The sequence below is a fragment of the Chenopodium album genome, chromosome 27 (assembly GCF_948465745.1).
Source record: "Chenopodium album chromosome 27, dcCheAlbu1.1, whole genome shotgun sequence".
Classification (NCBI taxonomy): domain Eukaryota; kingdom Viridiplantae; phylum Streptophyta; class Magnoliopsida; order Caryophyllales; family Amaranthaceae; genus Chenopodium; species Chenopodium album.
This window is the reverse complement of record NC_137860.1, coordinates 27,508,227-27,528,968: the sequence shown is the minus strand read 5'-3', so window position 1 is coordinate 27,528,968 and position 20,742 is coordinate 27,508,227. Positions and strand designations below refer to the sequence as shown.

Here is a 20,742-nt window from a genome sequence, read left to right as displayed (position 1 = left end):
TCTGAGAAACACCTTGATTAGCAAGCCAATCTGCAGCTCTATTTGCCTCTCTATATATATGATGAACTTCAACTCTCCATTTAGGGTCTTCTAACATCTTCTTGCAGCGTCTGATTATGTGCACACCCTCCCCTTCGTTTGTAGCATCATCTTTGTTCATTGCTAAAACCACAGCTTGATTATCAATCTACACTTGCAACATTACAGCTCCCATACGCTCTGCCAATTCTATCCCATATTCCATAGCTCTAAGCTCTGCCATAAAAGCCGTACTGGTACCTAGATTCAATGAAAAAGCATACCCCAGCTTCCCAGTGCAGTCACGAAGGATGCCACCACCACCAGCAGGGCCAGGAGCACCTTTCGCTGCTTCATTTGTGTTAAGGGCTAACCAACCATAAGGGGGGGGGGGGGGGGCTTGCCACTTAATATTTACTTCTTTCCTTGGGTTGAGACTCGAGCTAGCTAATCGTGCATTCTCACCAAAAACTTTCCAGGTTTCTTCAAACCTTTCCAACAGAAATTTACTAACTTCAAGTGGTATGTTGTTTGTCTTGCCAAAAACAACATTGTTTCTCCATTTCCATATCCACCACACAGCAATAGCAAAGTATGTAGGCCAAATTTCAGGGGAGAGATCATTTCGAAATTGTACCTTAATATTACGCACAATCCATTGCTTGAGAGTTCCTTGCTTGAAATCAGTCGAATTTGTTGGCCCTCCAACGTGTCTCCAAACGTCCCTTGCAGCCCTACAATCACGCAAGACATGTAGAATAGTCTCTTCCTGACCACAGGTTTTGCACCAAGGTTCATTTGCAATACTACGCTTCACTCTATTGGCATTAGTTAAGACCCTATCATGTAACACCAGCCATAAAAAGACACACACCCTCTGTTGAACTCTTAATTTCCAAGCAAGATCCCAGCTTCCATCTTTCAACTCAGGTCGATCTTTATGAATGATGTGAAAGGCAGATTTAATTGTGAATTTGCCACTCGAGCTGCCCCCCCCCCCCAGTAAACCAAGTCACCCACATCAGGATTTGCTCTCAACACAAACGCATCAATTAATTTGAGTGAGTCCTCTGGAAGTAGATTTGCAAATAACTCCCACTTCCACCCTTCATGCTGATCCCATAAGTCCTCCACCTTAGCATCGCTTAAATGCTCAGGTATTGCTGCAATAGCTTGCTTACGCAGGGGGGTAGGAGTATCCCATTGATGGTCCCAAAAAAGAGTGGTGCTCCCATCACTGACAGCCACTCGAGCTCCCTGGTTAATAGTCTTGGCAACTTCAGAAATCCCTTTCCACACGTTTGACATACTAGCCCTTCCTTCAAACATGTTCAAGTCACAACGACCCTTACAATATTTAGCACGAAGGACCCTTGACCAGAGAGCATTAGGTTCTAACATCATACGCCACCCCAATTTAGCTAAAAAAGCATCATTGATATTTCTTGCACTACAAATGCCAATACCACCTTGTTCCTTGGGAAGTTGGAGACAATCCCATGACAAAAGATGAATTTTCCTATGGTCTTCATCCCCTCCCCATATAAATCTTCGAGTTTTTTTGTCTAACTCATCACAAATGGTTCTTGGGAGCTTGGCAGTCTGCATAGCATAGGTACTCATCGTGTTAAGGGTGGATTTTGCGAGTGTTATCCTTCCAGCTAAGGATAAATGTTTCGTTTTCCATCCAGTCAGCTTCCTATCCATCTTTTCGCATAGGTAAGCAAATGTACTTCTCGTTACTCTATTTGTAAAGGTCGGCATACCAAGGTAAGTACCCAAATCCTCTGTTCTTTCAATGTTCAAGGCTTCACTCACACATTGAGCAACATCATCAGCCATATTCCTCGAGAAATAAACCCTCGACTTTGAGTAGCTGACTTTTTGACCCGATGCACCACAAAATCTATCGAGGCAACTCTTGATTATCTTAGCTTGCTCTACACTAGCATCCGCAAATAAAATGATATCATCAGCAAAACAAAGATTAGACAATTTTGGCCCATTGCGACTAGCATATACCGGCTTCCAATTATTGCTAATAATTGACTCCTCGATAATATGATTAAGCCGCTCCATACATAGCACAGAAATATACGGGGAGAGGGGATCCCCTTGTCTTATTCCTCTCCCCGGCTTAAATACTTGGGTAGGCTCACCATTCCATAACACACGCATAGAAGATGTAGTAATACACTCCATTATTACTTCAACAAGAAGACACGGAAATCGACATTCAAGAAGCGTGTCTCGAATAAACTCCCATCTCAATCGATTGTATGCCTTTTCAAAGTCAATTTTAATCGCCATCATACCCTTGTTTCCATGCTTATTCTTCATAGTATGAATTACCTCTTGCACAATGACTATATTGTCGGTGATTTGTCTCCCGGGAACAAAACTCGTCTGAGTACAAGACGTAAGATGCGGCATCATGGGTTTAATCCTATTTACTATAGCCTTCGTTATAATTTTGTAAGCTACATTACATAGGCTTATTGGGCGAAAATGAGAGGCAAGTTCAGGGGTATCCAATTTGGGAATGAGAACGATAAATGTTTCATTCAAACGATCCGGAATGCCTTTACCATCAAGGACATCCAAGACCACCTTATAGACATTTTCAGCTACCATATCCCAGTGCTTTTGATAGAAGAGAGCTTGATAGCCATCCGGACCGGGTGCTTTAAGTTCTCCCATTTCATTGACTGCTCTTTCTACTTCACACTTTGCAAAGGGCCGAGACAGAGCATCATGATCTCGATTTGTGAAGTCTGGAAAGATTCCAAAAGGTATGTCAACAGCAGATTGCTCTTCCTCATCCGAAAATAAGTTTTTGAAGTAATTCACAATAGTTTCTTGCACTCTATCTTTCTCATAAACCTAAGGACCATCACTCGATTCCTTTATAGCTGTGATTTTATTTCGCCACCTTCTAACAATAGTACTAAGATGGAAAAAGGAAGTGTTCCTTTCTCCATCACGAATCCAATCTACTCTTGATTTTTGGTACCACAAAATTTCTTCTTGCTCAAGGACATCATCAAGTTCGTGCCGCAGCTTAGCCTCCAACTTGATTAAATCACGAGATTTTTGTTGAGCAAGACATTTTTGAACCCCTTCAATTCTAGCTTTAAGATTTCTCTTTTTCTTGAAAATATTATGGAAGGTATTTTGATTCCAATCTTGTAGATCTTGAGCAAGCTTTTCGAGAAGAGGAATCAAGGGGGCCTGTTTATTCCACTTACTCTCAATAAACTCACGTAATTTTTCATGAGTTAACCAGGCTGCCTGAAATTTAAAAGGTCGATTAACCGAACCAATTGGCGCAAAACCATTAGGGGAGATCAACACAGGGCAGTGATCTGACTGATTAGCAGGGAGGTTTTTTGCTTCAGCATTAGCAAACCTTAAACTTCATTCACTATTACAAAGGGCACGATCCAATCTAGCACTTGTTCGAGTATCCATAGACTTTCCTCGAGACCAAGTATGACATGGACCACTAAACTCAACTTCAAGTAAACACATATCCTCAACCCATTCATTAAACTTGGCAGTCCTCCTTGAGGTCTCTGGACAGCTTGAACTTCTTTCATGAGAAAACCTTGTCTCGTTGAAATCCCCTGCTAACATCCAAGGTTTGTTATGAGAGGCTGCAAAGTCCTTTAATTCACGCCAAAGATCGGCTCTTTTCATAGGGTCAGGGCTCGCATAAATAGCAGTGAAATACCAAGGTTCACACCCTACCCTTTTTATATCCATTGTAATAAACTGACCATGCTTGTGGATTGGCTCAACCGTAACTAGTTCTGGCTTCCAGAAAATCCAGATACCCCCACTAAAACCCTGAGCATCCACTCTTGTGTGACCAGAATAACCAATTACAGTAGCAATATGTTCAGCTTGCTATCCCCCCATATGGGTTTCAACAAGGGCTATAACATTAGGCTTGTTGGACCTAACAATATCTTTAAGTGCTATAACAAATGCACGACTCCCTGCCCCTTGCACGTTCCAGACCATACAAGAGATAGGCAGTGAATTTGGTGCTAAATTAGGAGTTGCATCATCCATAGAAACAGGAATAGAGGGGAGTGAACTCACATAAGCTTCTCTTAGTAATCGAAATAATCGATTAACTTCATTGGGTAGACGGAGGGTGACTACCAGTTCCAGTGGCTCTGGTATCGACTCCATCCATGTCTCGATCTGTACCTCCATAATATGGGTCAGGGGGTCTGCTATGCCCAGGTAAGCTGCTTCCATTGGCTGACCCACACACAAAATCTTGTCTGTTGGTATCTTCAGAGGAATTACATTCGATGGTGGGGGAAACATGTGATCGCTCCATTGTGCTTGCATTGTGACTAACCCTTAAAAATTCCTCTGAATTGACTTCTTGTGTTTTGTTTGTAACTTGAGCAATACTTGAATTCTCTTTCCCTATGGGTTGGCTTATTGAAGGAACTTGTGTAGTACTTTTTGTGGCTTCTACATTAGTGATAGGGGATAGTGGTAAATTATTTTTGTTATTCTGTTTGGAAGATTTTTGGAAATCTTTTTTTTGAATTTTTTGAGACTTTGAGATTTTTAATTGGTTAGCATCCATATTTCCTTGTTTATCCTTTCCATTTTGAAAGGATAAATTTTTTGGAAGATTACCAAAAAAATTCTGTGATTGGTCTGCTAAATTAACAGTTTCCACGGGAGTTTCTAATTGGCTTGCTGAACAGATTCTAGTGATATCCTCCCTTTCCTTATTTTGCTCATCCAAAGAATTATCTTTTGGCAACAAATCTTTATCAACTTCATCACCTTCCTCATTCAGTTGAGCTCCTGGAATCACGGCTGACTTCTTTGGCAACTGTTGACCTAAATTCTTAACCATATTCTGGTTGTCTTTTCCGGTCACCGGAGGTTGCTTTTCCGGCCTTACAGTTTTCTTTCTCACCGGCTTCTTGACAAGCATCCAAGATCCATAATCATCCACTTCTTCTGGCCTAGCTTTTGGTGCATTCTGTTGCTATAAAATAGTCTCATTCAATTGCTCATTAACCTTATCAACTATCATGTCTTCACTCATGAAAGTCGAAGCACACTTGTCCTCTGTATGCCCGAGCTTTCCACATTTGTAACAGAGCATTTTAATGCCATCATACTGTATTCTCCATATCTTACCCTTTAGCCAAAACTTGGCAAGCAAAGGTTTGGAGAGGTCAATCTCTACACTCAGGCGTGTAAATTGCCCCATCTCAGCATATGCTGTAGACCTGTCTACTCTTATCACATTCCCAATCTTTTCTCCAACCTTCCTTAAAAGTCCTTGTCAAAATATTCAACTGAGAGGTGGGGGATCCTAATAACCCAAGCTGTAAGAACATTAATCGAAGCTTCTTCTGGGATGAAATTAGGTGTCCATTTCCTTATTGTTAAGTACTTATCGTCTATTAACCAGGGTCCCTGAGTTAAAACATAATTGTAATCATCCTGATTATTAAATCTAGCAATGAAATACTTGCACCCAATGTCAGTAAGTATCAATTCGCCCTTTAATTGCCATTTGCATTTCAGACGCTTCATCAAACCCATATAGCCTAGACTTCCATCAAACATACGGATGTTTAAAGTGCTTCTCCAGGGTTTACGCATTGCCTTTTTCTCCTCCTTAATGAGAAGAATAACAGGGCATCGTTCACTATCTTCAATTCCATCAGGCGGTTCATCATCATCAGACACATCATCCTCATCTCCAATTTCAAACAAATTGGCAGCACCACCCTGAGGAGTCAATTGAGTATCTCGAAGCAAATCTCTGAACGATTTGACCACCGGCACCTGAACAAGATTAGGTTGCGGGGAGGATGTAGCAGCAAACATTCCTCTCAATTGAGCACCATTATCAATTTTCATTTGATTCTTGTTAGCAGAATCATCATGACCAAAAATCTCATGAGTAATCTTGCGCTTCGGTTTCTTGATTGATCTGACCAATTGGTCAATTTTTTCAGTGGAATTTGGGGGGGGAATTTTCGCCTTGCATTCTAGAGAGCTTTTTATTATTACCTTAAAATATTTATAATAGTAAAACTATCGCTCTTGATAAAAAAAAATATGGTCTGTGTTTAGACTTTAGATATTTTGCAAGGAGTATATATTGAACTTGTTTTAGTGTTTGTTAGCCCCATTACTCGTATCACATACTTTCTAGTTTCTATATTAAAAATATATATAGATATACACTATACACAATATAAACGGAGGAAGTTTTTTTTAGGGAAAAAAAAAAAAAAATAGCCCATAGTATATCAAAAATTCAAAAGGTTGAGAGTTGAGTGTTTGCATTTGCATTTGCATATGCTTAATTATGTTCATAAATCTTATGCTTGTGCGATGGAGAACTCAGTAATGTTTCTATCCTTTTTCTATAGATTTTTACTTGATTATCCATAAATTTTATGCCTTGCTTTCTTCTATTTCTTGTTTAATATTAATATTTAATCTATTGCGTGCGTTGTGCAATTTCATTTCCGTCACCAAAAAAAAAAAAAAAAAAATTGTGAAATTCTCTTTTGAAATTTTGATTGTATAACTTTGTTGAGTAGTATAGTACGAAGTATTGATTACAAATATAATTTCTTTTTATTTGTTATTATTATTATTATTTCTTAATAGTAAAGAGAAAATCCTAATTAAAGTTGAACCCTAATAGTTTATTGTTCGAGTCGAGCTAAGCTAGGCGCTAAACCAATAAAATAGTTGATTGAATGGATGGTACTCCGGATACGTCTAGACGTCTAATGTCAAGAGAAAATACAATTGGTTACCCATGTTTTCAAGGAATTTTATATGTTGACATGCTTAGAATGGGGGCGTCGAAAAAGGGGTGTAACGGAATCGAAAATAAAACGTGCATTTCATTTGAGGAGGTGCTCATTTAAAGGGTTATAGTTACTCCGTCATTCTTTTGATGACCACCACATTATTCTTCACCCGTCTATAATCTGTAAATTTACTACCTCTAATCCAAGCATGCATATTCGAGTGGATAGAAAAAATTAAGCCCATTGCTCGAGTTTTGATTAAGATCAAGGCTCTATTTGTTTTGTTGGTAAACATATTGCATAAAAATAATTTTCTTGGGTGAACATAATTTAATTTGCAGAAATTGTTAGCCTCTTTTTCCTTACACGAAGTAAGAAAAGTTATTGAGGAGGAAAATGAGAGTGCAAGAGCTACATATATTGCTACATTTTGTATAGCTAAATCGTGATTTTATCTTTCATGGTTTATTTTTATTTTCATATTTTATTTAACTTTATGTGTTTTTAAATAGTTTTTGTAATAGAAGTACCTTTGCAATTTTGCCACAAAGTTTATTTTTTAGCTTAAAAAACAATAAGTAGGATCATACATACAGTGATATAATGTTACAAATCCCTTGTAGAAGACTTTGAAAGTAGGTTGAGTATATTGCTACTTTGTTTATTTGTTAGTATCTGTTAGTTGAGTATCGAGTCATTCATTTGTTTCTTCACCTGTAATTTAGTAATTTTGATGTTGTTTTTCATCTTTGTTTTGTCTGATGAAGGAAAAATATATGCAGACCATGTCTTCATGCTCCCGATGCTTTGAAAGTTCAAAGCAAGCCAAATTATCTGAAGGGATTGACAGAATTAGCAGTTTACCAGATCAAATTCTTGAGCACATACTTTCTTTTCTTCCTACAAAGCATGCTGTCGGAACCAGTGTTTTATCACACAGATGGCGGTATCTGTTTACTCTGATAACTAACTTTGATTTCGATGAGAAACTCGTGTTTTCTTCTAGAAATTCAGTGGCTGGCTATCATGATCTGTCAGAGTCGAAATTACATAGCATGTATAAAAAATATTTAAACACATTCAAGTATTTTGTGGATCGAGTTCTGATGCTTTGCAAGCCCACACAGATCAACAAATTTCGCCTTAACTGTGTTCAGTCATATGATTCTAATCGTATTCAAAGATGGATAGAGTTTGCATTACTTAAGGGTGTTTCAGAGCTTGATGTCTGCAAATCTCAGTTCAATTCAAGTGTTACACAACAAGTTTTCGTGTGTGCAACATTGGTGGTGCTGAAGTTACATGGAAAATTCGATATGAAATTACCCGAATCTTACTTTTTGCCAAATCTGAAGTTCCTGCAACTTAAGTCTGCCAATTTCCCGAAGAACTTCCCTTTGAACAAGCTGATATCTGTCTGTCCAATGCTGGAAGATTTGGTCCTTGGAGGCAGATGGGGAAATGATGTCAAAGTTATTAACATTTCTTCTCCTACTCTGATAAATTTGACCTTGAATTTTATAACCACTACTAGTTATGACCGGCCTAGGACTGATGTTTTGCTCGATCTTCCCAATCTGCTACATTTCGATTATCAGGATATCTTGGCAATACATTACAGCATGAATTTAAATTGTCTTGTGGATGCTCGTATCAGAACAGCATTGAGGCGAAGATATGATGATGATGATGAACCTCAGCAGAATTTCAGTGATTCTATGATAGAACTGTTACAAGGAGTCTCTAGTGCCAAACATCTATACCTCTCCGGAGATTTGCAGGTAGCTCTTTAAGTTCCCGCCATTTGTTTTGGACTTTGATTTTTCTATTGATCAATGTAAATTCTTAAGTCTTAACAATCTCAACGTGTTTTGTTTGTATGTAGGCTCTAGATTGTGGTGAATATAAGCTTCCGAGCTTCAATCACCTGTCCTGCTTAGATATAGATTTGAGTAGCCCATGTGGTGGTAACTGGGAAGACTTTCCTGCTGGCTTTTCTGCACAGCTCTCCCGTGCTTGAGAATCTTGTGATTCCTGAGGTTGGAACATCTATCTCTTCTGCATAAATCATCCGATATTTCAATTGAATTTGTTTTCCTAACTTTCTTCCACTCTATCAACTTTTTAGGGACTCCCAGTCAGCTCATATATTTATGTGGACAAATGTCACGAATCGATATGCTTCTGGGATGGTTTGAAAACACCGCCTTGTTGTCTTTCTTCTCACCTTAAGACTATTACCATAGGTTCATTTCGTGCCCAGGTTTATGAAGAGCTGGGTGTAACAAAGTATTTTCTCAAGTATGGGAAAGTGCTGACAAAGCTGATATTATACTGTAAATTGAAATATGAAAAGGAGTATACAGAGTTAAAGAAGCTGTTTAAGATAGGAAGGTTAGCCTCCAAGGAATGTTCACTTGATTTGATGAATGAGTAATCTTTGCATCAGCCCTCCATCGTCGTTGAATTGGTTCTGGTTCGTCTTTTTTGTCGACAGCAGCTTCAATTAGTTCTTGCATATTGTACAGGATGCTTATTTATTTTGAACTTTTGGACAAATAGTGGATTTCTTATACTACATAGTATGATGTTGGTGGAGGTGAGCTAATTTTTCGAGTTTACTACTAGTGACTAATGATTTAAGTGTCCTATGGCTTTGACGTATGGCTTTAATCTTGTGATGTGTAGTGCCGTTTTTGCCTTGTTTAAGCTCCTATATCTATTTATGAAGTTATTATCTATGGTTTGATCTAATGCTTCTGCTAAGAACACCCTTTTGTTGAGTAGATATCGAACACAGTTATACACATTTGTGTGAGTGTCACAGGTTCGGACGCTTTGTATATTTGAGGACCTTCAAGAGGTCACAGAAGGTCCAACATATACTCCGGCCGTGAATGTTAGCCTCCAAGGTAATTTACCCGGCCGTGCATGATTTACCCGGCCTTGAAGTACAAGTAATTTACCCGGCCGTGCATGATTATGTATCTTTTCCATACACTTCTATTGTCACTGAAACATACACTGTACGTAGGCCCGTAGAAGGCCATGTGCAAGGTGCCCCTTAGCACAGGGCCCCCAATTTAAAAGGGCCCAATTTTTTTTCCAATTATTATTTAAAAAAAAATAAAAAAATAAAAAAAAACTAAAATCTTGTTTTTAACGCCAAAAGACAGCAAAGAGGAAGAAGAAGCAACACTGCAACATTCACGCATAAACGCATTCAACTTTCCCAATTCCCATTCAATCAATTCAACCTTCCATATTAATTTCTCCATGTTTCCAATTTCCTCCATAATTACATCAATCAACACTATGGAAAATTGTATTGCATATTTTCCCATTCAAGGAATTTCAACGGAAAAAAAAAAAATAAACTCAGTCAAGAAATCAATTTCAATATTCCGAATTTCTTGTAATCAAACGGTAATTATTTTTCCCTATATATGGGTTATCTTCCATTCAATCATCTTCATCTATCTATTTCCAATTGATACAATTATACTTTATACAAAATCAAAAACGAATTGAAGGGTTGAAGCAAAATTTTTTTTGCTTTTGAGGGGAATGAATTGAAGCAATTGAAGCCATTGATTTTAGGTAATTTTTTATTTTTGTTTTTAATTATTTCTGGGTTTGATAATTTCAATTGAAGCAGTTTTTATTTCATTTTTTTTTATTTTTCGGCCCTGCTGTGAATGCTTCGATTATAATGATAAATTTTTGATTTTTGATTTTAATTAATTCTGGGTTTGATAATTTCAATTGATATTGAATTGAAGCAATTTTTATTTCATTTTTTTTTTATTTTTCGGCCCTGCCTGCTGTGAATGCTTCGATTATAATGATAAATTTTTGATTTTTGATTTTAATTAATTCTGGGTTTGATAATTTCAATTGATATTGAATTGAAGCAATTTTTATTTCATTTTTTTTTTATTTTTCGGCCCTGCCTGCTGTGAATGCTTCGATTATAATGATAAATTTTTGATTTTTGATTTTAATTAATTCTGGGTTTGATAATTTCAATTGATATTGAATTGAAGCAATTTTTATTTCATTTTTTTTTTATTTTTCGGCCCTGCCTGCTGTGAATGCTTTGATTATAATGATAAATTTTTGATTTTTGATTTTAATTAATTCTGGGTTTGATAATTTCAATTGATATTGAATTGAAGCAATTTTTATTTCATTTTTTTTTTAATTTTTCGGCCCTGCTCGTGTTGCAACAGTTAATTGAAGCAATCTTCTTTCTGTGATAATTCGTGAACTCATGAAGCAATCTTCATTGTTATTTTTGATTTATTTTTTTTTAATGTCAATTGAAGCAATTTTTAATTTTTGATTTTGTTTATACTCTTCTGTATCTAACAATCTAAGCAATTTTATTTTTTGATTTTTGAAGGTCCAAATTGGTCGTATTCTTTTGAACAGAGAATCAAAGTTATCGAGTAATTCGCCAATTCGTCCAATTGAATGAAATAAAGCTTCTGCTTTCCAGGTTTTTTCAATCCATATATATGATACTGTAATTTTTGTTTTTTTTTTTTTTTGCGATTTTGAGATTATGCCTCCTAAGTATGAATCTGGGTCTCAAAAGCGTAACAAAAAGAGAAAATTAGAAGTGTTAATTAATTCTCAAAAAGGTTCTCTTGATAAATTCGTTATAATAGAACCTCAAGTTCCTCTTGTTGAGCCCGTTGATGATGTCCCTATTGAGAATAATAATGTTGATGTTGATGATATTAATAATGTTAATGTTGATGATATTAATAATGTTAATGTTGATCTTGTTAGTGATATGCCTATTGCGGAGAATGTTGATGATGTGGATAATATTTTTGATGATGTGCCTAGTGTTAATTGCAATGTTGACGATGTGCCTATTGAGAATGATAATAATGCTGAAAATATTGATGATATGCCTTCTGATAATGATAATGTTGATCACCGTGAAACTAGTTATGTGCCTAATATATATGATCCTAGAGTTTGGGATGGTCTTGATTCTAAAATGATTGATTTATTAGTGAAAAATGGTCCTAAAAGAGATAATTCTATTGTGAAAGGTCCTAAAGATAAATCTTCAAGACGATTTACGGCTAACTTGTATACTAGAGTTTTATCAAACGGTGAGAAATGTGATAGGGATTGGCTTGTTTATTCCAAAGAGCTTGATAGAGTCTATTGTTTTTGCTGTAAAATATTTAAAAAAGGGATGGGAAGAGGACAATTGACAAATGAAGGATTTTCAGATTGGGGGCATGTAGGCTTTAGACTTAAAGAGCATGAGACAAGCATAGATCATGTTAAGAATATGACTACTTGGTATGAGTTGCGTCTTAGGTTTCAAAAGAATCAAACTATTGATAAGACGGCTCAAATGCTAATTGAAAAAGAAAAAGACCATTGGAAGAAAGTAATGCAAGGAATTATTTCAATTGTCAAATTTCTTGCCAAACATAATCTAGCCTTTCGTGGTTCAAATGGGAAACTATACCAAAAAAGTAATGGTAATTTTTTGGGCTTGATTGAAATGTTGGCCGAGTTTGACCCAATCATTCAAGAACATGTCAACCGTATTACTAATAATGATATTCACTTTCATTATTTAGGTCATACAATTCAAAACGAGTTAATACTTTTGCTTAGTTCTGCAATAAAAAATGAAATCATTAGAAAGATAAAGCAAGCAAAATATTTCTCGGTAATTCTTGATTGTACTCCCCATGTTAGCCATCAAGAGCAAATGTCATTGATATTAAGATATGTGAATGTCTCTACTTATAATGTTTGCATTGAGGAATCTTTCTTAGGAAGACTTGATTGATGATTTTGCCTCAAAGAGCGTTAGAAGAATATCACTTTTCAAATAAATAGAAGATAATATAGCTTAAGTTGATATGAGCCTTGAGTTGTATTTAGTTACTATTATCAACATGAATAAAATATCCGAATTTAATTTTGCGTAATTGAATATGTCATTGTTATATGAAAGCATTTTTATTTTGCAATGTATATATAGGAAAATTGTGCATTACCAAAATTATAGATTAAAAAAAATGTATAATTTTAACATTATTAAGGGCCCCTTTTTCGATTTGGAACAGGGCCCCCAAAATCAATGCTACGGCCCTGACTGTACGAAGGACTCCATAATAATAAAAAAAGTGCTTCAATTATTTACATTAGAAATGAGTATATCAATAAAATACCAATTTGCAACAATATTTGTGCAAATCCATGTAATTTTATTACTTTCTCTCTCTATTTTTTTACAAACCCTATGTAAATTTATCTTTTCAATATAATTTTACTTTTTTTTATTTAACTTTCTTAATACCCGCGTAATCAACCCAAATGGGCCTTTTTTCGGGGACGGAGGGAGTACTACTCATTTCCAATGTAAATAATTGAAAGTACTTTATATTTAAATTAAAAATGAATATGAAAGTTAATATCAAGACAAATCCAACAAAATTTTCAATCGATAACATTTTTTCTTAGGTAAAATCACAATAAATTATCACATATACTCCCTATATTTCTTTTTAAGTACCCCATAAACACATACTCCCTCCGTCCCAAAAAGAACGACTCATTTGGCTTGATTACGCGGGTATTAAGTAAGTTAAGTAAAAAGAAGTAAAAGTATATTGGAAAGATAAATTTACATGGGGTTTGTAAAAAAATAGAGAGAGAAAGTAATAAAATAACATGGAAAATCAAATTTTTATATGGGGAAGCTAATTTTACACAAATATTGTTACAAATTGGTGGGTGTTTTAATGCAAATGAGTCATTCTTTTTGGGACAAAGTTTTGACCAAATGGGTCGTTCTTTTTGGGACGGAGGGAGTAGTAACATGATACATATGTCGATACAAAATTAAATAAACCATTTATTTAGATGATTGCAACAAATACATAAGACTATTTCTTATATATTCTCTGTATAATTCACAAACATTGGTCAAAGTAGGTCTAAAAATAATGTCAAAACTTTCAATGAAACACTTAAAAGAACAGAGAAAATAGTAAAGTGCTCCGTAATACTTAAAAAGCATAGTTATAAGATCTGACTTGATTATTATAGTAAAACAGGATTAAAAAAAAATGGAGAAAGTATTAATTATCAACTTCTGTTATTAAACGGTCCTATTAATATTCCTATATCCCACTTATTTGCAATTTTGGAATTTAAGTACTACTAGGGACTGAGAGGAGCCGTGGAGAGCAAGGAAAATGTAGAAGTTAAGTAGACTGTCCTAGAGTATATGTTTAGAGTGTAGGCTTTGACTTTAGTCTCTTAAGTCACTTTGCTGTCAGAACATGCTTGAATCTTCTGTTCATTTTACTCATAAAATAATAACAAAATGGAGTACAGTATATTAAAAGGTGGAGAGAGACTGAGTTAGAAGTGTTTTTAGCTTATGTTGTTCATCTTTTAGAAGAAAGCTACTTTGTGCTTGTGTTTATGGGAAATCCAGTAATGTTTCTTATCCTTTTTCTTTACATTTCTACTTTAATTGTCTATAAATTTATGCTTTGCTTTCTTCTGTTTCTTGTTTAATTTTATCTTTTGCATTGTACATTTCATTTCTGTCACAAAAAAATACTGGGAATATATTGTGAATTTTTTCTCTGTTGAAGTTTTGGGTGTACGTAGTATATAACTTTGTTGAGAACTTGAGATGTAGTATTGTTACAAAAATTCTTCTTTTTTTTTTTTTTTCTTTTGACCTTATTACGAAGTATTACTTATCTTACTTGGATTTTTTTTTTTTTTAATTAGGTAAGGAGAAAGACACTAACCGTTCCTCAACCCTTAGGGTTTTTTTGGTCCGGTTAGAGTGAGGGGGAGGGTACCTTTAGGGTTTTTTTGGTCCGCTTAGAGTGAGGGGAAGGGTAAAAGATCCTCACCCTTAAAGTGTCTCTAGTGGGGATTGAACCCTGGAGGGTGACAATCTTACCACTAGACCAAGCTTAGCTCGGTACTTCAGATCTTAGTCTCTAAGGTTACAATTAAAAATCTAGTGTACTATACTCCTTCCAAATAATATAATATTGCAACAAGTATGAAATTACATTTCCTAAAGCATAGTTTATAAGAGTACAAATGATACGGAGTAAAAAATTGATATAATGTAATTGTACTATATGACGAAATCAACAAGACTCTTCATGAATATACACCGTATTTATTTGAACATGTAATTCATAATATGTGGTCAAAATTGCGTCAATAGAACTAGAATGGACTCATGGAGGAAGTATCTTTAAGGGGGTGTTTGGTATGGAACTTTTAAGCCATGGAAACGGATTCAAATAACCCACTCCATTACTACTTGTTTGGTAAAGATAGAAAGTAACATATACCGTTACATGGGTGTAACAAATCCCCCCAGTTTGATTCCGCTCGTTGACCCAATGAAACAGATTCCGTTTCCTGCATTCAATAATGTTAACTTCTCTCATTGACTTCCTCTTCCAAAGCTCTTACTCACCCAATCTCTCTCTTCTGAATTAGATTTTTCAGCATGTCATTGTTCAAGATCTTGCTTCATTATTCAAGACTTGTCAAAATTGGGTAAATTAAAATCACTCAACAACTTATCATTCTCACATCTAACCCACCAAAAAAAAGAATAAAATGAAAAAGTGATCTGATTTGGGGTTGATAATTTTGATTTTTGATGGTCTGCTGAGATTTCAATCTAGTGTATTTGTGATTTTATGATCAACAAAAGAAAAAGTGATCTAGTTCTGATTTTTGATAATTTGAATTATTAAATTAGAGTAATTAAATTAGAGTTAAAAAAAAAAAAAAAGAATTTTGAGTAAATTGAAGTCTTGAAGCAATTTAGCATCTTGTGAATTGTGATAAATGTAGCCCACTAAAATTTTAATTTTGTTTAAAAAAAAAATTGTTTTTCCTTTTTTATGCCAAACAAAAGGAAATAGATTGGTTGTAATAGTTTACGTTTCCTTAGATTAACACTATATATTACCCTTTCCCCTCCTAATTTGTTTCCATTCCGTTACCTTTATTAAATTGATACCAAACACTCCCTAAATGGGAAGCAGAGAAAATGATAAACACAGTAGTTAGGAAAAAAAATTGTTTTCCATCTTATTACAAATTGATGAAAATTATTTCTCCAAAGCAAACATAGCCTATGTGTGCAGAAAATACAAAATTGCGTCAACTCCTATTTGTGTTTGTTAAAATTTAGTTTTATACTCTCATTAATCAAAATCTTTTACCGGTGGTGGACCATTGGTCCATTGTATTGTTTATGGAAGATGAATATCTATAGTCAATACAACCTTAATTAGGCTAAATTTTCGTTGTATTTGATGTAATTACAGCACTTTCATTGTCTAATTTTGCACAATTAGGCTTTCTTTAGCACCATTTGATGGATGTCATGAGAGTATGTGCTAAAGTGTCCCTTGATTACAATACTTGATATTAGGGGCGGATCTTTGACCCCCCTAAGTATTTCTGAAATTTTAATTATATTAGTAATATGATGTCTAGTATTTACCTATAAAAAGTTGTGACATATTGATTAAGTATTCTTGTTTTGAGCAAATGGTTGGAGGATCAAATTTTGTCCCCAAACTTTTTAGCCCAAGATCATCCACTTCTTGATATATTTTTTTCCATGTATTATTTCATTAAATAAACACATTATAGTAAATTTGGTTTGTGTGGAGTAGATCTTCTTCCGAGTATAAAACACATCACGGTAATTTTGGTTTGTATGGAGTAGATCCTCTTTAGGAGCTGAAGAAGTAGCTAACTACGAGTACCTAGTATGTGAAATGTGCATAACACATAGTATCAAATTTTCGTAGTCTAGATAGTAATTAGTAATAGTATTTCTATCCTTGTAAAGAAAACTTTACTTGATTAGAGTTTCATGCATACATGTACTGAAAGAGTTGGTTATTGCTTCATTTTGTACTGTACAATAAAGCCTTATAGATTATACAATCATGATTTTCTTACATGGTATAATCTATCATATTTGAGATAACTTATTGTATATTTGAATAGTATTTGTAACATCTTTTGCAGTTTTGCAAATTAGCCGCAAAGTCATCTGCATATTGAGCTTAGAAAACCATGTAGGATCATGTAGCAGATATAGTGTAATATTCTTATACATTTCTAGATTCTGTTGAGTATCGAGTTGTTCTTTGCGTGTAATTAAGTAACATTATGCAATTAAGTATACCTAAGTGATTTATCGATGCTGTTGTTTGTCTGATGAAGTAAAAGTATCTTGCAGCCCATAGATGAAGGGGTTGACAGGATCAGTGGTTTACCAGACAATATTCTTGGGCACATACTCTCTTTTCTTCCAACAAAGAATGCAGTCGGAACTAGTGTTTTATCACACAGATGGCGGTATCTTTTTACTCTAATAACCAACTTTGATTTCGATGAGAGAGACTTGTTTTCCTCTAGAGGTGGCTTTCGTTCTCAGTATTCGAATGGGTCTGGCACATTCAAGATTTTGGTGAATCGGACTCTGATGCTCTGCAAGGCCACAAAGATCAACAAATTTCACGTTAAATGTGCTAGGGATTCTGACTGCTCAAATGTTAATAGTTGGATAGAGTTTGCATTACTTAGAGGTGTTTCAGAGCTCAGTGTCTCCACACATCAGTTTGAGTCAAGTGCACTTCCACGACAACTTTTCTCCTGTGAAACACTGGTGGTGCTGAAGTTAAGTGGAAGATTCGAGTTAAAATTACATGAATCTCACATTTTGCCTCATCTGAAGTTCCTGCAACTCAAGTCAAGTTCTGTCAAATTTGCGGAGAACTGCTCTTTGAACAGGCTGATTTCTGGCTGTCCAAAGCTGGAGGACATGGTCCTTAAAGGTAGCTGGGAAGATTTCGAAACTATTCACATATCTTCTCCTACTTTGAGAAGTTTGACCTTGAATTTCATAGAAGTATTTATGGATGTCAAACATAGAACTAATGTTGTGCTTGATCTTCCCAATCTGCTTCATTTTAAGTACGTGGATTACTTGGCAAAACATTACAGCATGAATTTCAATTCTCTTGTGGATGCTCGTATTGAGATAGCATTGGGCTTAGAAACCTTCCGTGATTCTATGATAGAACTCTTACATGGAGTCTCTAGTGCTGAACATTTATACCTCGATGGAAAATGCATGGAGGTAGCTCTTTTAACTCTTTTCTTATTTGTGTTATGGTCAATGGAGATTCTTATTTATTTTCTTTGATGGGTGTATGTAGGTTCTGAGTTGTGGTGGTCAATTTAAGCTTCCAACCTTCAATAGGCTGATTTGCTTAATCTTAGGTTGGGTTGGATATGCTAACTGGAGACTTGTACTGCCTGAGTTTCTGCACAGCTCACCCGTGCTTGAGTGTCTTGTCTTTCCCTGGGTTGGTAGATTTCTTCTGCAAATATCATGCAACATAAAAAATTAAAAATGTGAATTTGTTTTGCTTAATTTTCTTCTATTCTGTCAACTTGTTTAGGGACTCCTACATCGTGCAGATGATCATGACTATGGTGACAAATACTTCTGGGGCAGATTGCGAAAACCACCTCCTTGTCTTTCCACTCACCTCAAGATTATTTTCATAGATAAATTTCATGGCGAGTTTGATGAAGAGCTGAAGATAACAAAGTATCTTCTTCGGAAGGGGAAGGTTCTAACTAAGCTGATGTTAGGCTGGAGAGAGAGATCAAAGAAAGGGTATAAGGAAATACAGATGTTGATGAAGGAAGGAAGGTTAGCCTCCGGGGAATGCTCACTTGAAGTTATAATAGACGACTAGTCTTCGCAGCCCCTCCGTTGTTGTTGGTTCGTCTATTTTTGTCAACAGCAGCTTCAATTAGTAACCAAGTGCAGGTGCTATTATGGTCTGATCTTTTGAGGTTCTTGCATCTGATGCAGTTGAACCGAGTTTCCATTAGTATGGATGCTTTTTTTGAACTTGTGGACTAAATTGTTTTTCTTATTGTATGCTGTTGGTTTTATGTACTTCTGCATCTAGCTAGAGGCGAGCCTTAGTCTTTCGAGTCTGCTGCTAACTAATGATATATTGATATGAATGCCCTTTGGCTTTCGACATATGCCTATATTCTTGTGATGATGTGAAGTTGCACAGTTTTTGCCATCTAACTAATCTCTTTATGAGTTGTTAGTCAAGCAATATACCATTTGAAAGGGTAACAAGACTTGCAAGGCTGCAAATGCAAGGTTCTAACACGAAACGGCTAAGATGTAGGAAAATTTCATATCCTTCCATAGATTATACATATAGACAACTCCTTTGAAACCTTCATGTCTAGAATTTATCAATCTGTTGGCTACTTTGCAATGACAAGAATTTTTTTTTGAAGTGTGTGCATGTTTCTGACTGACTTGAGACAATTGTTACCATTGCATCACATGTTGTGCAGTCCAAAAATCACAACATGCCCTAATATATGCCAATTCGCCTTCGCTTTGTTAGTCTTCAATACTAAAAAATGTCCAACAATGGTTTGCCAATTCCTACACTTTTACTTTGTATGAGTTTTTTTTTTTTTTTTTTGAATAAACGACGAGGATCAATTAATTAATTAAGTTAGGGAATGTTACAACACCATCATTCAAAGCTGGGACATCACCAGCAAAATTAAAGTTTTGGTTTACAAGTTCAGAGCTATGCTCTCTATCAAAAGCTACCCTACAAGCTGGAGGTGGATTATACAAAAAACAGGTTTGGTTCATCGTCTCCAGGTTGATCCTCGCATCCTTCGCCAAGCTATCAGCTACTGAGTTTGCTTCCCGTCCTTCAAAGTGCAATTCCAGAGGGTGGAGCTCCCTTACAAGGGCCCTGCAATTTGTAATCAAAACAAATGAGTTTTCAAGAGTCTGGTTACTATTAATCTCCTCAACTGCTCTTTTTGAATCAGACCAAATGTTCACTCTTTCCCATCCTCTATCTTTAACCCAATTTAAGCTATGGTATATGGCATTTAGTTCAGCATTATAGTTGTTGGGACAGTAACTTTTCCAAGTGATTCCTTCAATCCAATCACCCAAATGGTTTCTGCAGATTGCACTAATACCTGCCAGTTTAGTTGACTCCAAAAACGAGGCATCACAATTAATTTTTAGGGAGGGAAAAGGAGGAGGATACCAGGCAAGGGGGGAGGGCTTAAGACTTTCCGAGTTGGCAATTGAGAAATAGCACTCAGAAGCAGCCCATATGCACTGGTGGACTGTTTGTGTGTTGGAAGTGTTTTTTTTGTTAAAAACCCAAGCATTCCTTCGTAGCCAAATATGCCATAGGATAAAAGGGAAAAGGAAATTCCAAGGGATCTCATTGTGTGAGGGGGTGGAGATGTTGAGGTTTTGCTCAAACCAATCTTGCCACTGAGCAGCAAACTGTAATGGTGCAGGTGAGGAGATCAAGTCCCAAATTTCTTTAGCTCGTATACAAGAATGAAAAAGGTGGGAGTTTGATTCTTCATGGGTGGGGCAGAAGGAGCAGAAAGGTTGATGATTGGGTATTCTCTTGTGTAGATTAAGGTTGTTTGGTGTTCTATCCCAAGCAAGCTGCCATAGAAACATTTTTATTTTTGGGTGAATTTGGAGATGCCATAATTTCCCCCAAGTGAACAAGGGCAGCCTTTTCAATGTGTTTGTTGTGAGCTCATTTCTAGCTTTAGAAGCCAGAAACTTACCCTTGTAGCTCCAGCAAGAATAAGCATTATCAGAATTGCTATTAAGAATCACAGAGCTGAAATGCTCATACATAACATCAGTAATTTGGAAAGAGATAAGTAACTCCAGATTTGATTTGACAGAGAGTGACAGTCAGCAAGGCTTAAGGTCAAGCAGGTTGAGGGGATA

General features: G+C 35.8%; 4 protein-coding genes across 4 annotated transcripts; 3 read left to right on the top strand and 1 right to left on the bottom strand.

The window, feature by feature from the left end:
* Positions 1-187: 187 nt before the first annotated feature.
* Positions 188-4,095, bottom strand: LOC145619917 (uncharacterized). Its single transcript, XM_081674598.1, has 5 exons — positions 4,042-4,095; positions 3,522-3,927; positions 2,959-3,410; positions 1,035-2,901; positions 188-954 (listed from the first exon to the last, which is right to left on the bottom strand). Exons 1-5 carry the CDS (start codon positions 4,093-4,095, stop codon positions 188-190), a joined length of 3,546 nt encoding a protein of 1,181 aa, XP_081530724.1.
* Positions 4,096-7,627: 3,532 nt separating this feature from the next.
* LOC145619916 (F-box/LRR-repeat protein At3g59200-like) lies at positions 7,628-8,862 on the top strand. Its single transcript, XM_081674597.1, has 2 exons — positions 7,628-8,623; positions 8,728-8,862. The coding sequence occupies exons 1-2, from the start codon at positions 7,628-7,630 to the stop codon at positions 8,860-8,862; spliced, it is 1,131 nt and encodes a 376-aa protein (XP_081530723.1).
* A 1,484-nt stretch (positions 8,863-10,346) lies between these two features.
* Positions 10,347-12,672, top strand: LOC145619915 (uncharacterized). Its single transcript, XM_081674596.1, has one exon. The coding sequence runs from the start codon at positions 11,410-11,412 to the stop codon at positions 12,670-12,672; it is 1,263 nt and encodes a 420-aa protein (XP_081530722.1). The 5' UTR covers positions 10,347-11,409.
* A 4,174-nt stretch (positions 12,673-16,846) lies between these two features.
* LOC145619914 (F-box/LRR-repeat protein At3g59200-like) lies at positions 16,847-18,111 on the top strand. The gene is made up of 3 exons (XM_081674595.1): positions 16,847-16,862; positions 17,026-17,056; positions 17,127-18,111. Exons 1-3 carry the CDS (start codon positions 16,847-16,849, stop codon positions 18,109-18,111), a joined length of 1,032 nt encoding a protein of 343 aa, XP_081530721.1.
* Positions 18,112-20,742: the final 2,631 nt, after the last annotated feature.

Bases quoted from the DNA above. Each gene is read 5' to 3' on its own strand.
- LOC145619916 (XM_081674597.1), top strand. From the start codon at position 7,628: ATGTCTTCATGCTCCCGATGCTTTGAAAGTTCAAAGCAAGCCAAATTA. The intron at 8,624-8,727 runs GTAGCTCTTTAA...GTTTGTATGTAG, and splicing joins ACCTCTCCGGAGATTTGCAG to GCTCTAGATTGTGGTGAATA.
- LOC145619914 (XM_081674595.1), top strand. The intron at 17,057-17,126 runs GTAATTAAGTAA...TGTCTGATGAAG, and splicing joins TATCGAGTTGTTCTTTGCGT to TAAAAGTATCTTGCAGCCCA.
- LOC145619917 (XM_081674598.1), bottom strand. From the start codon at position 4,095: ATGGATGATGCAACTCCTAATTTAGCACCAAATTCACTGCCTATCTCT. The intron at 3,928-4,041 runs GTCTGGAACGTG...ATGGGGGGATAG, and splicing joins CACTGCCTATCTCTTGTATG to CAAGCTGAACATATTGCTAC. The intron at 2,902-2,958 runs GTTAGAAGGTGG...GATGGTCCTTAG, and splicing joins TTTTCCATCTTAGTACTATT to GTTTATGAGAAAGATAGAGT.
- LOC145619915 (XM_081674596.1), top strand. From the start codon at position 11,410: ATGCCTCCTAAGTATGAATCTGGGTCTCAAAAGCGTAACAAAAAGAGA.